This window comes from Miniopterus schreibersii (assembly GCF_964146895.1).
Source record: "Miniopterus schreibersii genome assembly, chromosome: 3".
Lineage (NCBI taxonomy): Eukaryota > Metazoa > Chordata > Mammalia > Chiroptera > Miniopteridae > Miniopterus > Miniopterus schreibersii.
In genome coordinates this window covers 52,453,668-52,474,545 of record NC_138103.1, presented here as the reverse complement: position 1 = coordinate 52,474,545, position 20,878 = coordinate 52,453,668, and the positions used below count along the sequence as shown (strand labels likewise).

At 36.5% G+C, this 20,878-nt stretch overlaps 1 protein-coding gene across 1 annotated transcript in view; it reads left to right on the top strand.

Annotated features, from left to right (window-relative positions):
* ERAP2 (endoplasmic reticulum aminopeptidase 2) overlaps positions 1-13,227 on the top strand; it is a 35,604-nt gene extending 22,377 nt beyond the window's left edge. Inside the window, exons 12-18 of the mRNA XM_081132279.1 lie at positions 462-645; positions 4,063-4,219; positions 4,702-4,886; positions 7,708-7,869; positions 8,384-8,524; positions 10,530-10,611; positions 11,318-13,227. Coding sequence (XP_080988405.1) covers positions 462-645; positions 4,063-4,219; positions 4,702-4,886; positions 7,708-7,869; positions 8,384-8,524; positions 10,530-10,611; positions 11,318-11,461 — 1,055 coding nt within the window. The 3' untranslated portion in view covers positions 11,462-13,227. The remainder of the gene's footprint in view (positions 1-461; positions 646-4,062; positions 4,220-4,701; positions 4,887-7,707; positions 7,870-8,383; positions 8,525-10,529; positions 10,612-11,317) is intronic.
* The last annotated feature ends 7,651 nt before the right edge of the window (positions 13,228-20,878 follow it).

The following is a 20,878-nucleotide window of genomic DNA, read 5'->3' as shown; positions in this document are numbered from 1 at the left end:
ATATTCTACCTGGAGTCCTTATTTCACCCCAAATAAGGACTGAACAAATAGATCACCTAATTATATATACATATTTCAATGACTAGAACTAAACTTTGAGACAAGGCCACCAATAAATCAAGCCAAATTCCAGCCATGGTCATCATCTGGCTCACTGGGCCCCTGTATGCCTCTTAGACCTGCATCCACTGTTTTAGAGAATAAATGTAACTGTCCTTTTCATATGAATTAATTTATTTATTAATTTAATAAGACCATTATTAAATTAATAAATAATTAATTTATTATTTATTCCCAAGAGAAACCATCCAGCAGACTATGAAAACCAATATCATCATGGCTCTTGCACAACTTTGTCTTCTCATTGATTTATTAATAATAGTATGGAAACTAACAGTTTTGGAGACGTTCCTGGTGTGCATGTTGATAATAAAATGCCTATGCCAATTTCCTCCTCTTAGATACTCTGGACTTACCTGAAAAGTCTAGCTGGGTGAAATTCAATGTGAACTCAAATGGTTACTACATCGTTCACTATGAGGGGCATGGATGGGACCAACTCATTGCACAGCTGAATCAGAACCACACACTTCTCAGACCTAAGGACAGAGTAGGTCTGATCCATGATGCGTTTCAGCTTGTAAGGTATTGCAAAATTTCATCTTATTTCACAGGAAATAACTGATTCATAACAGATATGCTTGATTTCTAAATCAAATATTCAGTGTTTGATCATTCATATGGTATGGATCTGAACAGAGGCCTAATACTGGCCACTAGGCCAAAGCTTACCCACTGATAAGGTATTTTGACCCACATAATGTTTAAATATTTAATCCAAAATTTTAAAATGTGAAGAATTTGATATAAAAATTCTGACTTCTGGAATCTCTTTAAAAATGAGAATATTTGGCAACTTTGGACCTTTATTCCCACAGAGTAACTATAGAGGAGGGTGCAGTGGGAAGATCCCCTGTATGCCAGGCCTGCACTCTTCCATATGCCAAAGTCCCAGACGGTACACATGAATGGCTTGATTCACTCACGGTGGAACCTCTAGGCACTTAAGCTTTTAACCCCAGATTTAAAATTTGTTTATGCTAGTGGCTTGCTGTTTCACCAAATACCTATGTAATTTGCTGAACAAAAAGTAAAAATATAGTCTTAACCTTTACAATTTTAAATGAATTGTTAGTGTAGTACGTAATCCATTCATTACTTTGCTCACGTTGGAGAAATCAATATGAAATTGAAAGGGAAACGAAGGAAGAATTGGCTGCTTATGTTTATTTCTCTTTAGACTTTCCTGGAAAGACAAAGTATTTTCTCTCCTTTTCCATTTATCATCAACAGAATAATATGTAGAATAAATCAGGTCATAACATGGCCAGCGGGGGAAAAAAGTGGGGATCAGGTGAAGTATTGTGCATTGTAAGCTTTTCCTATTCTGAGAATTACTATAATGTACTCATTTTATTGTGTGACATATTATTTCCTTTCAGATGCTTATTTAGGTCAACTTGAGTGAAAATAGCCAGCAGGACCTTTCTCAGACAGAGCTTCTCCTCTGTACAACTGAACTCCCAAGTTAGAAAAGAAAGAGGACTGCTTGTTCAGTCCTCAGCCTGTGGGTCACAGGAGATCACAGCATCACAGCATCACAGCATCATAGCACAGTGAAGGCCCAGGGTAGAAAAAGCACCATCCTACTTTTGAGTAGATGCATAATAGACGAGTAGGCTATTTATTGTTAGTTGAAGGAGGTTTTTCTGCTCAAAGGAGAAAGTAGATTAAAAATTTAAGACTAGAAAGGATGAAGAATATTGACATTCAGCAAATGAAACACACTCTTTCCATTAGTTGCAAAGTCTTTTTTGCTGTTTCTAGCCTATAAATGAATGGGTAGCCTAAATTTAGCAGAAGGAGCACTATTGATGCATCTGTGGAAAAACAATTATCTTTCCTTCACTAAATGAACAGGTTAATGAAGTTAATTAAGAGTACAAATTTTGGTTTAAAACAAATGAATTCAAGTACTACGTATTGTTTAACCTGGGGCAATTTATTTAACCATTTTAAGCCTAAATTTTCTAGTCTTTAAGACTTTTCTAGTCTTTAAAACTCCAGTTTTAAGTAATGATATCTATCACACAGGTGTGTTTTGAAGATTGCATACGATAAGGCAGATCAAACACCAAGCACAGTGCCTGCCCAATAAATGTCGCCTGTTAGCATTATCAGTATTATCTAATATATATTGTTTAAAAGATCATGTGTTGAATAGGAAGAAGAATTGACAACATAAAAAAATGCATTTCAAATAATGTGAGTTTATGAATTGTTATGCTTCCAACTACATGGGGGGCGGAGGGGGGGGGAATAAGCTAAACAGGAAAAACAAAAAAAACCCAGAAGGATATATTCCAAAATGCTATTAGTGCTATGTGTAGGGTAGTAAAATTATGAGTATTTTCCCTCCTTCTCTAATTTCCAATTGTTTTGTAATTTGTTTATATTACTTTTATAATAAAAGTAATTGTATAAGGAGACAATTTAAAACTCTCATAATCAGTCTAAACATTTTTACTTGCTAGACTCCCTTGGTAATATATACATCTTCCTTCACTATTCTATGAAATATCTATTTAAGAGTTAAAGGAAGTAATCAGTGATCACATTTAGTTTGGAGACAAAATTTGCCCCAGGAATAGATATTTATTTTAATTGGATTTCATACTTTTAAAATATAATTTAAGACTTTGATCTCACCTGAGTTGAGTGGAATTAAAATGACAACTTTAATTTCCTTACAAAAAAACTGTGTTTCTTTTAGTCCCACACCTTTAAAAAAAAGGCCCCAAATTGGTTCCATAGGAATACAGTTGTATTTCACAAAGGTACCATTTAGCTGAAACTATATACAAATAAGTAGATATAGATTTTTCTTGTTGGGTTGCAGTGCACACTTATACATGTATTTAATCTTTAAGGCAAACAAACATTCAGATAACATTTTGTGCAGGTGGTGAGGAGCTGGGTTTTTATTAAATTGCTGTATGAAAAGAAAAGGAATCCCTTTTAAATGAACATAAGATTAAAATTTTTTCAAGTAGGCATTATATAAAGTTTTCTAATAATGCCATTTGTTTTAGTGAATAATAAATTAGTCTGGGCCAAAAAAGAAAAAATAGGATTAATATAAAGTAATTTTTATGTGTTAAACATTATTTATAAAATTGTGAACATAGAAAATAATACCCAGTTTCTACAGTTGCTGATGCTCAAGGGTATCAATTGAACTATATATTATGATACTTACACATGTGAAAAGGAATAGTCACATTATGTGGATTTATGTTTTATAAAATACAGCAGACCATATGGTCCAGCCCTCTATCTTCAGACAAAATTTTTGGGAAATTTTCCATTAGTCTGTTTAAAGCAGTTGGTTCTTTTTAATTTTACTTCTTTCTAGTTTCAGTTCCCTCTTTTTAGATCAGAATTAAAAATTTTTAAAACCCAAAGGAAGTAAGGCATTATGTTAATGAAAAATTCAACAGACACATCCTTTGTTCTGGAATCTCTCTTATCATATCAAAATATTTTTCTTAGTTTGGGAGTCTGACCGTGGCAAGAATGGCTTATCGACCCTGTGGGGACACAGGTCCTCTCAGAGACACATGAGAACCACTTTACAAAAGTGACATTAAAATGATGTATTTCCTCTACAGAAGAGACCCTACCACTTTGGTATTCAGAATAATAATTTTGTTGTTTGTTTTTCTCATTAAAAGAAAATGTAGAGAAGGCAAATAAATTTAGAATCTAAGTAGTTTATAATATAAGATGTAAATACTTGTTTTGTCCCACTCATGATAATTATTATTTTTCTGTAATTTTTCCAAGATCACCCAGCTAGTGAGTGGTACAGCTAGGATTTAAACCAAATGGTCTGGCTATAATGAACTTCTCCTGTTATTCTTCTCTATATCATAGTTAATACTAAGAATATTAAGAACTGTAAGATATTCACAAATCACTGACATTTGTTTTATACCTCAGTGCAGGAAGGTTGACCCTAGACAAAGCCCTCGACCTGACTCGCTATCTCCAACATGAAACAAGCATCCCTGCACTTCTCAAAGGTCTGGGATACTTAGAATTGTTTTACCACATGATGGATAGAAGGAATATTTCAGATGTCACTGAAAACCTCAAGGTTTGTGTTACATTTAGAAAATTCATTAAGTAAATACATAGTGTCTGGAAGATCAGTGAGACTTGGTCTATTTTGTGCGGACCTTTGGGGTTAAATTTTTGAGAAGCTGAGGAAACTGGCTGCTGGCACAGTTAACACCACAGTACCTAATGGGTGGGTGCCCCTGTTCCTTGTCATCACCATCCTAAGAACTGTACCAGGATCATGAGCAAAACATCCCTCCTAAGGTGATTTTGTCTTATATCAATTGATGGTCCCCTCTCAGATAGGAAATTAAATCGTATTTTTAATGGAAAAACTAACTCTGTTTCCTAAGCGTGGTGGGTTGGGGCTAGAGAAAGAGAAGAGAAATATAAAGATAAGTAGTTCTGTGTTTTGGGAAAGGTTCATGCAGATAGTTTACAGTTGAGCCTTTAGAAGGGTCAGAGCTGTGTTAAGAACTAAATTTAGCCTCTCTGTAAACCATCCTTTGCTTTCTGCAGCATTACCTTCTTCAGTATTTTAAGCCAGTGATTGACACACAAAGCTGGAGCGATGAGGGCTCGATCTGGGACAGGATGCTCCGCTCTACCCTCCTGAAGCTGGCCTGTGACCTGAACCATGCTCCTTGCATCCGGAAGGCAACTGAACTCTTCTCTCAGTGGATGGAATCCAGTGGAAAATTAAAGTAAGTCTAGGCTTCTGTCCTATTCTTTGTTCCTTTTGCTTTAATGTAAACGTCCTTGATAGTGCAGGACAATAGAGCTAGAACCTTTTAGTGGGGATAAAAAAAACATGCTGCGAATTACATACCCTTGTTTCATGCTCTCACATACTAAGTGCTCAACAGATGTTGTGGGAAGTGAGGTTTAAGTCCCTACAGGGGAGAGCTAACCAAACATTGGTATGGTAACAGAAAGACAGCCGGGGGAAGCAGAGGGGGCCCACCTCCAAAAGTGATGCCCTTTAAAAGCAGTGTTTAATGTACATGCAGTTGAAACATCAGTGATCATCTGAGGAAACTTGTGAAAAAGGGGGGGAGTGCCTTTTTTTGTTGTTAATTTTCACCGGAGGATATCTTTTTTCCATTGATTTCTGCAGAGAGTGAAAGGGAGGGAGGGGTAGAAAGAGAGGGAGACAGAGAGAGAAAGAAACGCTGATGTGAGAGACATATTGATTGGTTGCCTCCCTCAACCCCAGTCAGGATGACCCTGCAACCCTGGTATGTGCCCTTGATGGTCTACCACTGAGCCACATTGGCCAGCCCCCCCCTCCCCTTTTTAAAGTGTTTATTTCCTCATTAACTAATACCACAGACCAAGCCTTGATCCCAAGTTCCAACTTTGATGGGAAACGGGTGATTTGAGCCATTTAAAGAATGTACATGGTGCCCAACCGGGCGTGGCTCAGCAGTTGAGTGTCGACCTAGGATCCAGGCGATCGGGGTTGGATTCCCGGTCAGGGCACATGCCGGGGTTGCGGGCTCGATCAATGACTCTCTCATCACTGATGTTTCTCTCTCTCTCTCCCTCTCCTTTCCTCTCTCTGAAATCAATAAAGATATATTAAAAAAAAAAAAAGAATGTACATGGTAGAAAAGTTGATTCTGTGGTTAGTGTAATAAGAAAGATGCCCAGTGATCAAATGGATTATGTTGCAGTTCAGTTTAGTGGCTGCAGCCCATAGACACTAACAGACCCCATGATTACTTCAATGTAAGCCTTGATTTCTGTCCAACACATGATTTTATATTGTTATTGTTAAAACTCTGACTCTGGAGTTGGGTGTTTTGAAAAATAAAATCTGTATATAAATTAAGGAAGATTCATTTTTTAAAATAGAAGAAAAAATTTACAACTTTAGTAGCATGCAATGAGAAATGGTGTCAGTTTTTCCATGTAAAATTGCTATGATATGCTATTATAACTTTTCTCCACGTAATTCTATCTTAATGAGCTTTGAAATATTTTCTTAAATTCTTCCTCTAAAAAAATAGTAATTCCAGTTTTCTTCTTTTGGGACTTTCCTGCTCTTTGGGATTTAATCCTAAAATCTTTAGCTCTTCTTTTTGACTGGGTTGTAATGAGTAAGGTTAAAATGTAAACTTCCTGCTGCTCCATAACATAATAGGATACTATGGTGTTTATGCAGCAACAGGGGGGTCACCTCGCCTGCAGTAACCCATGTACATAGATATTATGGTTCCACATGTTGAATAGGGTGCTCTGCCTGTGAAAATATTCTAGATAAAGTTCGCTTATGCTTGTAATCAAGGGTATATAATTAAATATTGTAGGGTGTTTTTTTTCCTAAACTTCAAGACAATTAGTATTAATCCTAATGAAGAATTCCTTAAATAGATTGATTACTTTAATCATTCATGAATTCAAAGTAGAATTCTTTGCATGTCACCTGTGTGCCAGGCACTCCTGTAAGTGCTAAGGATAAAGTAGTTCCTAATTACGAGGAACTTACAATGTATTCATTACCAATTTTCATTAAGTTATACAGTAAAATACACTAAAATCATAACAATGTGGATTATAATTTAGTTAGTGAATGACTTAATCTTTGTTTTATGATTCAAATGGCACTTGGGATATTTAAGTACGTATAGTATGTATGATGGAAATAGCACAAGTGTTAGAATCACAGGTTTAAATCCTGTCTCCAAATGGCTAGTCATGTGATCTCAGAGAAAGTTACTTAACCTTTCTAAGCTTTATTTCCACTTTTTAAAAATTAGGATAACTGTCTCACTGGGTAGCTTTGACAGTTATATAAAATGTACAGAGACTAATGCAATCCCTACTATATGATAGCTGTATGATAAATGCAAATTTCTGGATCCATCCCAACTTTTCCTTGTTGTGGTTTTTCTGAGTCATCAATATGAATATCAGTTATTATTGATCTAACCATATTTGGGATTAAAAATCATGGAGCAAATTAGAGTTAAAGCTAGTTAATATCCTATAGGATAATAAAACCCCCAAAATGTAGTGTCTCCTCTAGGTGGACAGAAAATAATATTAGTGCATCTTATCACTTTTACAGAATTGTAAAATGACCCTCAATCAGGCCTGTTAGAATATATTTTTAATGTGAGTTCAAAGCAGTAAGTAATATCTTTGTAAAAATTATATAGCACCAATACAGGTCATTTAATGACAGAATTCTATAAAAACCAGAGCTTTTAGATGTCAGAAATCATCTCTTTTATTTATTGATTCCATCATATTTCTATTTTCATCTCTATGCAGGTTAAACATTTATGGTTATTCTTCCTGCTAACATTTTATCATCAGTAGGAAAAAACACAAATAATTTGCAAAGTAAAATTACATAAAAGAATTTTATAAAAGTTTGGCAGAAAAAAAGGTTTAATATGATAGGTAATAGAAATAAGTCAGGGGTGATTCCGTTATAGCAATTTTAAATCACAATAAGAAAAAATAGTTTTTTCTTTCATAAAACTTTTGTCTTTACTTTTGTGCTTAATATCACAGCATCCCAACAGATGTTTTAAAAATTGTGTATTCTGTCGGTGCTCAGACAACAGCAGGATGGAATTACCTTTTGGAGCAATATGAACTGTCAGTGTCAGGTGCTGAAAAAAACAAAATTCTGTATGCATTATCAACCAGCAAACATCAGGAAAAGTTAATGAAGTAAGTGCATTAATTTAACTAAATGATTGAAAGTAAACTGATACAAATTCAGTGAAGTCACTAACATTTTAGCCACCAATTTCAAATGCATATAATAAATAAATCAGGATTTGAATTGCTTTGCCTTTAAAAAAACATTGTCAAAATGTAAATAGCAAAACTGAATATTCCCTAGTTATTAATCATGTGATTGTTACTAGACAGATGGCTTGGTTTTACTTTTAGAAACTTGGAGGGAAATTTTTGCAAAAATACATTCTTGTATACAAGATGCTGTATAAGATCTTATCAAGTTTCTTTGAAATAATAAGTGAATAAAATTACTACTAGAAAAAAATAAAAGTTTGACTAGAACACTAAAAATGTTAGCCAGTAGAGAATTTATTACTATTTTTGGTAAATTATATTTTATTATGCCTTTTTCTCTCCTGTTCTTTTAATATATTGGTAGTTTGAGTTAATTTTCATTCCGTAACACATGCCATGAAAATTCACGTGGTTTTTATTTCTTCAGATTAATTGAACTAGGAATGGAAGGAAAGATTATCAAGACACAGGACTTGGCAGCTCTTCTTCATGCAATTGCTAGAAATCCGAAAGGGCAGCAATTAGCCTGGAATTTTGTAAGAGAAAATTGGACCCATCTCCTAAAAAAGTTGGTATTCACTTACCTCCATTGTGTGTTCTTCCACCCAGCTGTCTCAGTTGCCTAACATCAATTGTAATCAGGTGTCCCCCAAAGCATGTAAATGATACCATTTCACCCAAATGGTTGAATGAAGTCTATTGATTTTAAAACTAACTACACAAATTACTCTGTCCAAGTGTAAGGGAGAGGAATGAGCAGAGGGGAATGGGAAACAGATTTCTCTTATTCGTCCCAGGCAAAGAATTGCTGGGAGCAAGTACTAGTTGAGTTAAATCCAGTCATCAACCTCATCTCCCAACTCCTGGCTGTCTCACCAGCTCAGAGGACTTCAGTGAAGCTATATATAGTGCATCAAACATATTTGGCTTGCTTTTTGTTCTGGAATTTTGATGAGAGGTAATCCCTACCCTCAGTTTACCTGTAAAGGTGACACAGCAGGGAATATAATGTGGCTGAAAGAAATCTGATTACAAGTATTATAGGAGACCTCCTCCAAAATTGAATTGTTTCTGTGTCTATTCTAGGGTTTCAACTTTGGGGAGAACTAGAGCTCACTCTAGTATACTCCTGAGCCTAACATATCCCCGGGGTGCAGGGCGTGGGGTGTGGGGTGTGGGGTAGGGGTGAACCCAATAATGATTAAATTTCATTGGAATGGACAGGATGTCATTGCTTTCTCTCAGAACAAACCCCCTGCTAAGATGCTCAGCCACTTCCTCATCCAAATCTAAAATTCACTTATGAAATACTCTATGGAAAATACCCTCGGTGAGAGAGCTGTGGAATTTTCTCTGTATATTTTAGTGTCGGTTAGCATCTCTAACTCAGTTATTCCCAGTTCCTCTTACCTCTCATTTCTTAGCCATAAAAGACTCAGAGTCCTCACAGGCAGCTTTATGTCAGCAAAAAAACACATTTTCCACCCCTGTCCTAGACCTTCAAGGGGTTGACATACACCTGAAACCAAACAGAAACTACTGGGGATAAAGTTTCCTTAAAAACCCTACTGGAACCATTGGTTCAGTTGTTTGCATGAGACTATCAGTTGCCTCCTGAAATGATCAGATTTTTTCTGCAATACTGTAGATTCCCTTTGTAACTGGAAATTATCCTCTTGCCTGACCATGTGCAGAGCCTACACTTGGAACCATTTCTTAGATGTATCCCCCCTGCGCTGCTTTTGAACATGAATCCCTTTGACCTATGGTACAAATTCTCTATATAAGACACTGGGGTGAAGGATGCAGTCTGTGGCTGCAAATGAGAGCTCAACCAAGTAACATTGCCCTAATAAATGCAGAGGTTAAACACAGTGGTCTCCAAAATGGGATGGGGAAGTGTGTACAATAAAACACTGAGTGCAAGAAGAAAATATTACCACATATATTATTTATTATGCTATTTAAATTTTATTTTTTTACCTATTTATGCATATAGTTCATAAATAAAAATGTAGTTTGGGAAGTTATTGGTCTAAAAACCTTTTCTGATGGGGTGCATAATTTAAAAATGTAGAGAATTCTGCTTTAAACATAAATTTAAATATAAACATTGCTTAATATGGTAGTCATATTTCCTAAAATAGCTTTATCTACATTTAGAATTTTTTTTAAATTGATTTGAGAGAGAGAGAGAAACATCGATGTGAAAGTGAAAGATCGATCAGTTACCTCCCACATATGCCCCCAACTGGGGAACTGGCAACCTGGGTATGTACTCTGACTGGGAGTCAAACCCGAGACCTTTCAGCATTGAGGACGGCCCTCCAACCAACTGAGCCACAGTGGTCAGGAGAGCTGTATCTACATTTTAATTTTATGGTCAAATTTGATAAATTTCATAGCTCTGGGATCTTACTGAGTGGAAATCAGTTACTTTTATGGTAATTAATACCACCTATTGTCATACACAAGCTTATCATCTAGCTATTAATGTTATACATTTAAAAAACATATGACATAATAAACATAAGGCCAGTATTTTTATCACTTAAATTCCTTTATATTTTCAGATTTGACTTGGGCTCATATGCTGTGAGAATGATCATTTCTGGCACAACGTCCCACTTTTCTTTCAAGGATGAGTTGCAAGAGGTTCGTGACTCTGTTGCTAACAATTTAAAAATAAATGGTCAAGTGGTGGAATTGAAAGTAAACAAGTGCAATCTGGTTTGAAGTTGTCATTTTATTAAAAGAAAATAAGTTATTTCTTCAATGTCAAGAAGCAAGCAAACAGAAGGCAAAGGACTAGAACCTTTAAAAATACATCACATTCAAAGTGAAAATTACCCTTGAGAGATGAGTCCCTTTGTGTTATTTTGTTCATACTGTCTCATCATGAATGATTATATTGAAATTTGAAAGAGTTCTTAAAGCTTTTTAAAACAACTCCTATTGTTGGTGATTCTACTTGTATTTTTTTAAGCATTCTAGTGTTTTACATCATCTTTCCACAGTAAATCTTGAATTTATTTACACTTTGAGCAAATTCAGAATTCTAGAACTTAATCCAGCTCCCTACAAACTGTATGAGTTGGCCTAATTACAACTTCATCACTCACAGTGCGCTCACTTGTAAGATGAGGATTTACCATTCCTGTCTTGCTTTATTCATTGTTTGAAGATAAAGTGAAATAATAATTATGCAAAAAAAAAGAAGAGAAGAAGAAAATAACCTTTTGAGGTTGGCAGAGAAATGCTTGCACCTGTGTTTGTGTAATTTGCAAGCTGTTTTGAAACCCTTTGGAAGAGAAAGTGTTTTTGAACCATGTCAGTAATTCTTTGCTTGGTTATTTTTCAGGTGAAACTGTTCTTTGAATCTCTTAAAGCCCAAGGATCACATCTGGATATTTTTCAAACAGTTCTGGAAACCATATCCAAAAATATTAAGTGGCTGGAGAAGAATCTTCCCACTCTAAGGACTTGGCTACTGGTTAGGACTTAAATGGTCAATAGAAAGAGCACATCAGATGCAGGTTACATCTGCATAAAATTGGCAAAGCTCAAGTCAGAGTTCCAGATATTTTGTCTAATCAATAAGAAGCCTCAAGAAATCAGCCAGCACAGCTGCCTGATCTAAGTTATAGTCTCTAGCAGACCGATGTATGATGTTGGAGGTGGGATAAGGCCAGTTCAGTAGTCTATTTAAAAGTAAACTTTCTGAATAATAAAGATATGTGGAGATATAGATACAGACATATAGATTTAGTTGTAATAGTTTAGCTGCGACACAAACTATCTACATCACCTCACATTGTGCCACTTTTTTGCTACTTTGCTGCTTTTTATTTTTTTACTTTTTATTTTATTTTTTTAAAAGATATGTCTTTACTGATTTCAGAGAGAGGAAGGGAGAGGGAGAGAGAGAGAGAGAAACATCAATGATGAGAGTCATTGCATGCCTCCCACTGGTGATCAAGCCCCAACTAGGGCATTTTCCCCTACGGGGAATCGAACCGTGATCTCCTGGATCATAGGTCAATGCTCAACCACTGAGCAACACTGGTTAGGCTACTTTGCTGCTTTTTAACCTTGCTTAGTATCCTGGAGTTTGCCCAGCCAGTCTGACCTCCAAGGAAACATAGCCAATCCATAAAAGAAATCTTTCATTTACATCTGACTGTCTCCCACTCTCCCCTTTCAAGTCAGCCTGAATAGTTTATTACCATTTATGGAAATTCTGAATCAAATATGAAGCAAATATCAGGAAAACAGAGACTCTGTCACCAAATCTCATATTATTAGAAGCTAGAAGCCAGGGCTTATCAAGGAGGCCAGGATGGCCTCTTGGCTTGAGCCTCACACTCATAAAGAGCCTCAAGGACAGCATTTTAAGATCATCTCCAAATGAAGTAAAATCTGTAGTCACAGAGGTACAGGAGAGAAAGGCCAAACCTCTTTAATCTAAACATTGTTGCATTTTTAATAAATCTTTTGAAAGTTGTAGAATTAGATTATATTGTATATATTTGGGTTAAATTGCATTTTAATGTAAATATTGAAATGTACCATCATAATTTATAATGATACTTTACACTTCTTCATATTTTAAGGGTCCTCTTGATCTCTGAAATGCTTTTCTAAATGCTTCACTTAATTGTTTGAATGAGGTAAATACAGGCAGTAAATTTAATAAATTCATAATCCCACATATGAATCAGTATGAAAGTATAAGTTCCAGAAAGATATGAATCAGTACACCAATGATTAATTTATCTGGATTGTTAAGGGAAGCTGGGGTATTGGGATGGAGGGTGGGTCAGTTGAGGGATGTTATCCAATTCCTTTGGAGAGATATCATCAAGTCTATAGACCTTTCTCAGTCAGAGACAGAATACAGTTTGGATGGGCCATGGACATGACTCAATACATATTTTGTTAAGTTTATTTTCAAATCATTTCTTGGACTCTTTGAAGCATCTTTCACTATAGGTCTGAACTGGTCAGAATTCTTCCAAGGTCTATATAACACCTTAGCGATATCCCTCTAGAATTATACATACTTTTGCATAAGGAAACTGTACGTGTCAGTACCAAATGTTAATCTGTTATATCTTCTAATACTTGATGTTTACATAGCTATGCCACTAATTTCTTCTGATTGGTATCTGCTTGATAAATCTTTTTGTTTCCTGATATTTTGAATATTTCTGTATTTTTAAGTGTCAGATGAGTCTTTTATAAATAAACTATACTTGAATTTTGCTTCCTATTATGTTTCCCAACTTGGGCAGGCCCCGGTTTTATCATCTGTCCCCTCTACTCTCAAAGGCATAAAAACTGAAGCTTCAGATGCCCTCAAGGTGAACATGGATTTCAGCCTTCTGCTTACCCCTCAGGGTTCCTGCTTTCACTTCATTTTTCATCCATGAGTATTCCTTACTAACTTTCCAGGACATCAGTGCATTAAAACAATTTAAAAATATACTTTATTCCACATTTTTAGATATTTTTAGCAAGAAGGTCATCCAGGGTACCTAGTCTAACATATTCTCAGATGCCATAATAATTTATTTTCCAATATGCACATGCCTAACACTTTTACATATGAGGCTCCTTCGTATGGAAATTTGTTTGCCGTAGTTTTGTGTAGTATTGATTTCTCTTAAATGAGGTTGTGAGATGCCTCACACTGTATCATACTTGGGAAGCTAGTGGTATAAACAGTCATTCAGAACTTAAATCAAGAAAATTTTCCAATATTCATAGGGAGAAATGGTTTAGAAAGTCTGAGAAATGTAGACTTTGCTAAGAAAACAGAAAAACATTTCTATGTCTCAGTCACTCTGCAAACTTTATTTTGCAACTATAACTTCAAGATCTTTTACTAATTTTTTCTTCTTTTCCCAAAAGTCTTCATCCTCTATCATGCTTCCAGATAAAGTAAAAAAAAAAAAAAAAAGCAGTTTTCTATTCTCAGTACATGACTCATTAAATCTCATCTTTAGGTATTTAGACACATGATTTCCCACACTTCAGAGTTCATGCCTCCATCTGTTAAGCTATGCCATAGTTCTTTTTGTAATACAACATTTCAGGTTCATGCTGCTGGAAGGCATACCCATGTTAATACAACCGGGCAAGTCCCTTTAGTCATCCAAACAATACCTCTGCTATCATTACAAACCTCATTTTAAAGTAGGCAGAGTGAATTGTCTAAGACAGAAAATACAAAGGACATTAAGTTTCGAAACCTTATTCCCCTTGAACACTGTTTTCTAGTAAACTGAGTTTGAAAATTCTCATTAATTTCTAATATGTTGAGTTGGAGTTGAGAAAAGATAGAACATTCTAAAAATTCAAATATGGAAAGACGTGGGATGCGGGTGGGGGAACTTTTTCTAAAAAAGAAATAATTGTCTCCACGGCATAAGGTGTCGCATATAATTTTATTTTCTTTCTGTTCATACCTCCAGATGTAGACCCAAAGACTAAAGGCAGGAATCTGAAAAGGACAAACAGAACTTTGGGGCTGATAAGGGGTAAACAGGGAGTGACAAGGATCGACGAAAAGGTCAGGTCTGAAACAACTACTCCGCATGAACTGTGTGAACCAGATAGACTCCGCAGGAGCCGGGCCTTTTATCTTGGGCGAGTTCATTCAGCTCACGCTCAGGGACTAAATCTGGGTCACTCAAGTAACAATGAATAAGTTGGTTAATGAGAGAGGATGGCAAGCACTTCAAGATTTGTATTTGTTTATTTTTGTTCTAAGTGGTGCCTTATCTCTATGTAGATACTAGTCATGTTGCTACTGATCAAAACATTGTTTTAAAAGTAATGTTCCAGCCCTGGCTGGGGTGGCTCAGTTGGTTGGGCATTGTCACCGAGAAGCTGCGGGTTCAGTTCTCAGTCAGGGCACATGCTAGGGTTGTGGGCTCAGTCCCCAGTATGGGGTGTTCTTCACATCAGTGCTTTTCTCTCTACTTCCTCTCTCTCAACAAATCAATTGAAAAGTCTTCAAAATAAATAAATGTTATATATTTTTTACAAAAGTTCTATATTTTAGAAAATAGGAAAATAGGAAAAGCATATTGTTCTTCTAGTTTCAGATAACTGTTTCTTTGGGAAGCCTAGCTGTTTGTATTTTAAGACCAAAGAGAGTATACTGTTGGCTCCTCCGTCTCTCTTGAGGACCTAGAAAGAAATAATACCTGCACTGTTGGCTTTGCAAATCCAAATTTAAAAAGTGCTGTCTGAAAAAGAAAACCTCATAGATTTTGTTTCAAAACACCTCTCTCCTTATCCAGTTGCCTTTTCTTCTACCATGTTATCATTACAGATTCATTCTTTTGGGCTAAAAAAGTTAAAATATTAAATTATAACTCATTAGTCATGCTTTATTGTGACTTTTTAAAAAAATTAATACTTATTTCTTTACAGCTGGCTTAGAAAAGGGCCCTAAGGAGAAAGGACCCTGAAGCTGGGAAAGAGGATTGGGGTGGGGGAGGGGTACATTCTGGAATGAGGGCAACACCCCAGAAAGTACTGGTTGGGTAGGAAGCTCTGGAGGGTAGAATCTGTCACTTATCCTAGGGTGTTGTATACAGGGGGCATTTGACAAGTATTTGTTGACTGTGTGAAGCATTTCGAAATGAGGGAGGAAAATAAAAAATGGGACCTAGGAGAACTGGGAGATAAGCCTATTTGGGAATTTTGCCTCTGGCTGGTCCTGCTAGAACGTGATTGTAGGCTTCTGTGGCATGTCTTAAGCATTATGTATACATCCCGTGTGCTTGTCCTGACTGGCCCCATGTATTGTGAGTGCCTTAAAGCAAAACTTCAGCTCTTACTTTGTTTTTCGTTCTCTTTGGTGCTCTGCACACGTAGGCACGTCACAAATGTTGCTGACTGACAGCCTGTGCTGGCAGCTATCAGCCAGAGGGAGGAAAAGAGCATCTGAGTCAGCCTAGAGGCAGCCAAGAGTCACAGTCAAATGTAATTTTCTGCATAAATATTACAGTACCTTCTCATGCTCAAAAACAAACAAAAACCCGAAGGACACATTTTACAGGAATGAACCTTAGACAGGCTCTATTTCAGCATAACTGTAAGAAATAAAGGAAAATGAAAACTGAATCAGTATCTGCAGGAGTGTAAACATCAACAGTTCCAGCTAGATATCATTTCTAAAAATGTCTTTTATATCTTCTGACTTTTATGCAAGAGGGACTATGATTGGCTTTTATGGCTGGAGCAGGGCCCACCTTCCCTGCTGCTTTCTGGCCCAGCTAGGCCCCATATGACACAGGGCTTAGACATCCATCCACTCTACACCAAAAACTTGGTTTTCTCAGGACATCATTATTTTAAACTACCAGGTTGAAATATGTCAGCATTATATAAATTTGTTTGCTCTTGCATTATACTTTGTGAATCTAAACTTTTTGGCAGGCGATCTACATGGCATCAAAGTTTCACAATTCACATTTAAAAGTAATAGCAAATACATTTTTAGTGCTTATTTTCTGTCAGTCTCTGTTCAAAGCATCTTCAGTGTGTTCATTCATCTTATCCCCACAATAACCCTAAGAAGGGGTACTTGTCCTTAGTTTATTAAAGAAAAAATAAAACCCAGGGAGGTTAAACAACTTGCCCAGTCACAGAGGCAATTGTTTTTAGCATATTCACAGAGTTATGCACCTATCATTATGGTCAATTTTAAAACATTTTCATCACCTTAGCAGTCACTTCCCATTCCTCCCTCCCTCAGTCCTAGGCATCCACTAATCTTTCTGTCTCTATAGATTTGCATAGTCTGGACATTTCATATAAATGGAATAATGCAATATATGGTCTTCTGTAACTGGCTTCTTTGATGAACATTGTGTTGTTTGTAATTTTTGGCTATTATGAATAGTGCTGCTATGACCATTCATGTACAAGTTTTTGTGTGGACAGAAATTTTTAATTCTTTTGGTATATACATAGGAGTAGAATTGCTGGATCCTACAGCAACTCGATGTTTAGCCTTTGGAGGAACTGCCAGACTATTTTCCAGCACAGCTGCACCTTTTTATATTCCCACCAGCAGTGCATTAAGGTTCCAATTTCTCTGCATCTTTGCCAACATTTATTAATCTCTGGCTTTTTTTTATTCTAGCCATCCTATGCCTGTGCCTAGCCATACAGTGAAGTGGTACCTCAGTGAAGTGGTTTTGATTTACATTTCCCTCATGGCTAATGATATTGAACATTTTTTCATGTGTTTATTGGCCATTTATATGTTGTTTGGAGAAATGTCTCTTCTGAACATTTGCTCATTTTAATTGGATTATTTGTCTTTTATTATTGAGTTGTAAGAGATCTTCATATATTCTAGATACAAACCTCTTGTAAGGTAAGTGATTTGCAAATATCTTCTGCCATTCTGTGGGTTGTTTTTTTTCACTTCTTGATGTTATCTGTGAAAATCAAATATTTCTTGATACTTATCTTTGACCTTATTTCTTTTAGAAAGTTGCTATTATGATGTTTTAATCATGTCTACCCAAAATTTATATGTTGAAGCTGTAACCCCCAGCACCTCAGAATAGGACCTCATTTGGAAAAAGGGTTGTTACAGACGTGATTAGTTAAGATGAGGTCATACTGGAGTAGGGTGGGCCCCTGATCCAACCTGACCAGTATTCTTATTAGGAGGGAAATATGAACACAGACATGCACATAGGGAGAATTCCACGTGAAGACTGAAGTTATGCTGCCACAAGCCAAGGAATTACTAGAAGCCAGGAGAGAAGTCTGGGACATATACCCAGAGGGAAAGCCCTGCTGACACCTTGATCTTGACCTTCTAGCTTCCAGAACTATGAGACAAAAATTTTCTGTTGTTAAAGCCACTCAGATGGTGATAGTTTTTTACAGCAGCCCTAGCAAATTAATGCAACTGCCTAAGATTTATTTTTCCAGGTTAGTAGTTACTTTCAGGTCAAAGTTCAAGGTTTAATAATATATAATTTCTTGGTTTAGAATCCTAGTTATATTGATCAATTGTATGAAAAATTACATTGAATTGGGCTCTATTTTAATTTTCTTGTACAGTGTCTTAGGGTTTAAAAATATTATCAAAATATATCAGTGTTTATAACCTTTAGTGAACATTTAGATTGCCTACCTGACATTTTGTTTGCTTAGCTCCCTTTTATCTTTCTGAATAAGCAAAATGATTTTGTCCAAGGCTTCCCTCCTCCCCAGTATGAAATAAGGAAACTGATTCTAAACTCAGCACTCCTAAATTGCTTTGTCTAAGAAACTGATCATGGTAACTCTGTTTTCATTTCCAGTGATTTGCTTAGAAATGTACAAAATACAGTTTTGGCAAATAAAACCTGAAGAGAATTCTAGTGGGGCATTTCTGAGAAAAGTTTCCTCACTCTTAAGGAAGAGATACCAGAAAAAATGTTCCTTCTTCCTCCCTTGATGTAGTCTTTTTGACCGGAGGGTACTCAGCCTTTCAGAAAATTGCCCACAGGGTGGACAGAGTGAGAAGTTGAGTTCTTAATGCGGTTGGGGACCTGTGCCTGGAGATTGCCTTATCTCTGGACTTGTTATGTGAGATGATAAATTTCCTTATTGTTTAAACTAGTTTATCAGCATTTTGCTTTTGTATTCCAAAGCATCTGAACTGCTATATAACTGTTCTTTCCTCATAACCTTTCACTTTATTTGGCTGAATCTTTTTGCTAATGTCTAAGCTATGCAAGAATTCTGTTGGATAATTATTCTGCTTTTTGTGTGTGCTCTAAACTTTGCTTAATTTGGTACAACTTCAAACATCACTAATCGATGCAAAGCATGTGTGCTGCAAATGGGTTACATGGGTAAGGAGATGTTGACTCTTTTGGTACTTGGGATGGCTGAGTAGAGTCTGGAGTAGCTGGAAACTTCATAGTGATTATCTTGTCCTGGCAGCAAACAGCATCCTCTGTTTGTTTAAGAGTCCTGAACAAATATTTTCAAATGTGTACACTGAATTAATGTATTGTTATTGCTTATTTCAAAATAATTAGAATGACTAATAATGCTAAACCCAAAGTTGACATGAAATATCAATAAATTGGAATATCAATTAATTAATGGAATAGCTTTCTAGTAGCTTGAAGTTAGCTGTATTTCTCTTTATGCCATATCCCTTTTACAGATTACTGTCATTGACCCTAACTTCCCTGTGGAAATAGGGAAGCAACAGCAAATTTCAGTGCTCTGCCTTAGAACACAAACAACCTGAGTTCCAGCCCATGTCTGCCACTGGGCTGTGAGTAAACCCTCCAAACTTTCTGGACTTCAGTTACCTCGTCTGTTAAATTGAGGCTTGCATTAACTGATCCGTGGTGTACCACATGCTTTATTTTGAGGGGGGGAAAAAGTTTTTATACTCATCGATTAGCAAGTTTTTTGCTACTTTATAAATAAATGCTGTTTGTTATCCAGGGAGCTCATTTTTTTTAATGCTATTTATTATATTATACTTAGCCCTCCATTTATTATTATTATTATTATTTGGTTTTCAAATCTTAAATGGTAGAAAGCATGGATTCCAAAATAGTAAGTGGGTATAGTAGATAATGTCACACTATTGCCTTTGATAATGAGTAGTAACTTCGTAATAATTTAAAATATATGCCCTGAAACTAAAGAGGAAGTTCTGTGTGGGAGGATAGGAGGAGGTAAAGACTGGAACATAATGGGTTTCATAGTGAACTTGTGAAATTGTGTTCCACACTAAAAAGCATGTTAGACTCTCACAGGTGAGGTGAGGGGATTTAACAAGCTGTGGAGTTTTAAATATCTCTGATACTAAGTACTTTGGTTGCAAAAATAACTCCAAAGGGACATGACATGACCTAAAATATAGGGAAGAGCCTCTTATCTAAGCAATACAATGTGTGGGGTACTTTTAACAAAATCTGGCCCTGCATATACTATATAATATCTGAACACCGATGCACTGGCTATGGTTCACTTCTTATTTTCGGTTAAGTTCCCTTGGGTGGGGGTGAGGGGGCAGCTAAGGGCTCTGATTATCTTTATTTAACAATGGGGAGAGAGCAGCTTTGAGGTATATTATGATAAAGACACCTTCCCTCTACTGATCACAAACACACCATTCAATACAGAGATGTTCTCTGGAAGGGTGTTCAGCACTGCAAGTGAACTAGAACTCTAAATACCATTGCATCCATTCCCACATTAATTCGAAAATTATTTATTGCAATTATCTGAGGATTAGGAACACAACCCTTAAAACGATAATGACCACATCTGTCTTCACGCAGCTTTTGTTCTTGAGAGAGAGGCTGATAATAATAAAGCAACAAACAAAAACATTGTTTTAGATAGTATGAGTGCTCTAAGAAAATTAAGCAGTAGACGATGTTTGTGCTTATTTTCAATTGTGTCGTCAGGGAAGGGCTCTCTGCAGAGGTGACATTTGAGTTGGGACCTAAATGACAAGGAACCAGCAGGCAAAGTACCAGGCGGAAAAACAATTCTTGCACAAGGAACACGCTGGATGGAACTTGGCTACTTCTAGGAACTGAAAGAAACCCTTTGTGGCCAAAGCAGTGAGCACGTGTAGGAGACAGGAGGTCCCAGAGTTAGGTCAAGAGTTTCGCTCTTCTACCTGCAGTTGTTATCCATTGCAGGTTTTAAAGTGGAGTGGGAAGTGCGTGATTTAATGTAACTGACACGTAATATACAGTATTGCACGTCGATTTTACTTCTTTGAAGTCTAATTTCTAATTCCCGTGCGGGGCGAACGACACCCGGTCGTCCCTGTTTACCCAGGCTGTTTGCGTTTGCACCCGGCGCCCTGCGCCCCGCTGTTGACAGCCGCTGAGCAGCTTGTGACAGTTGGCTGGCG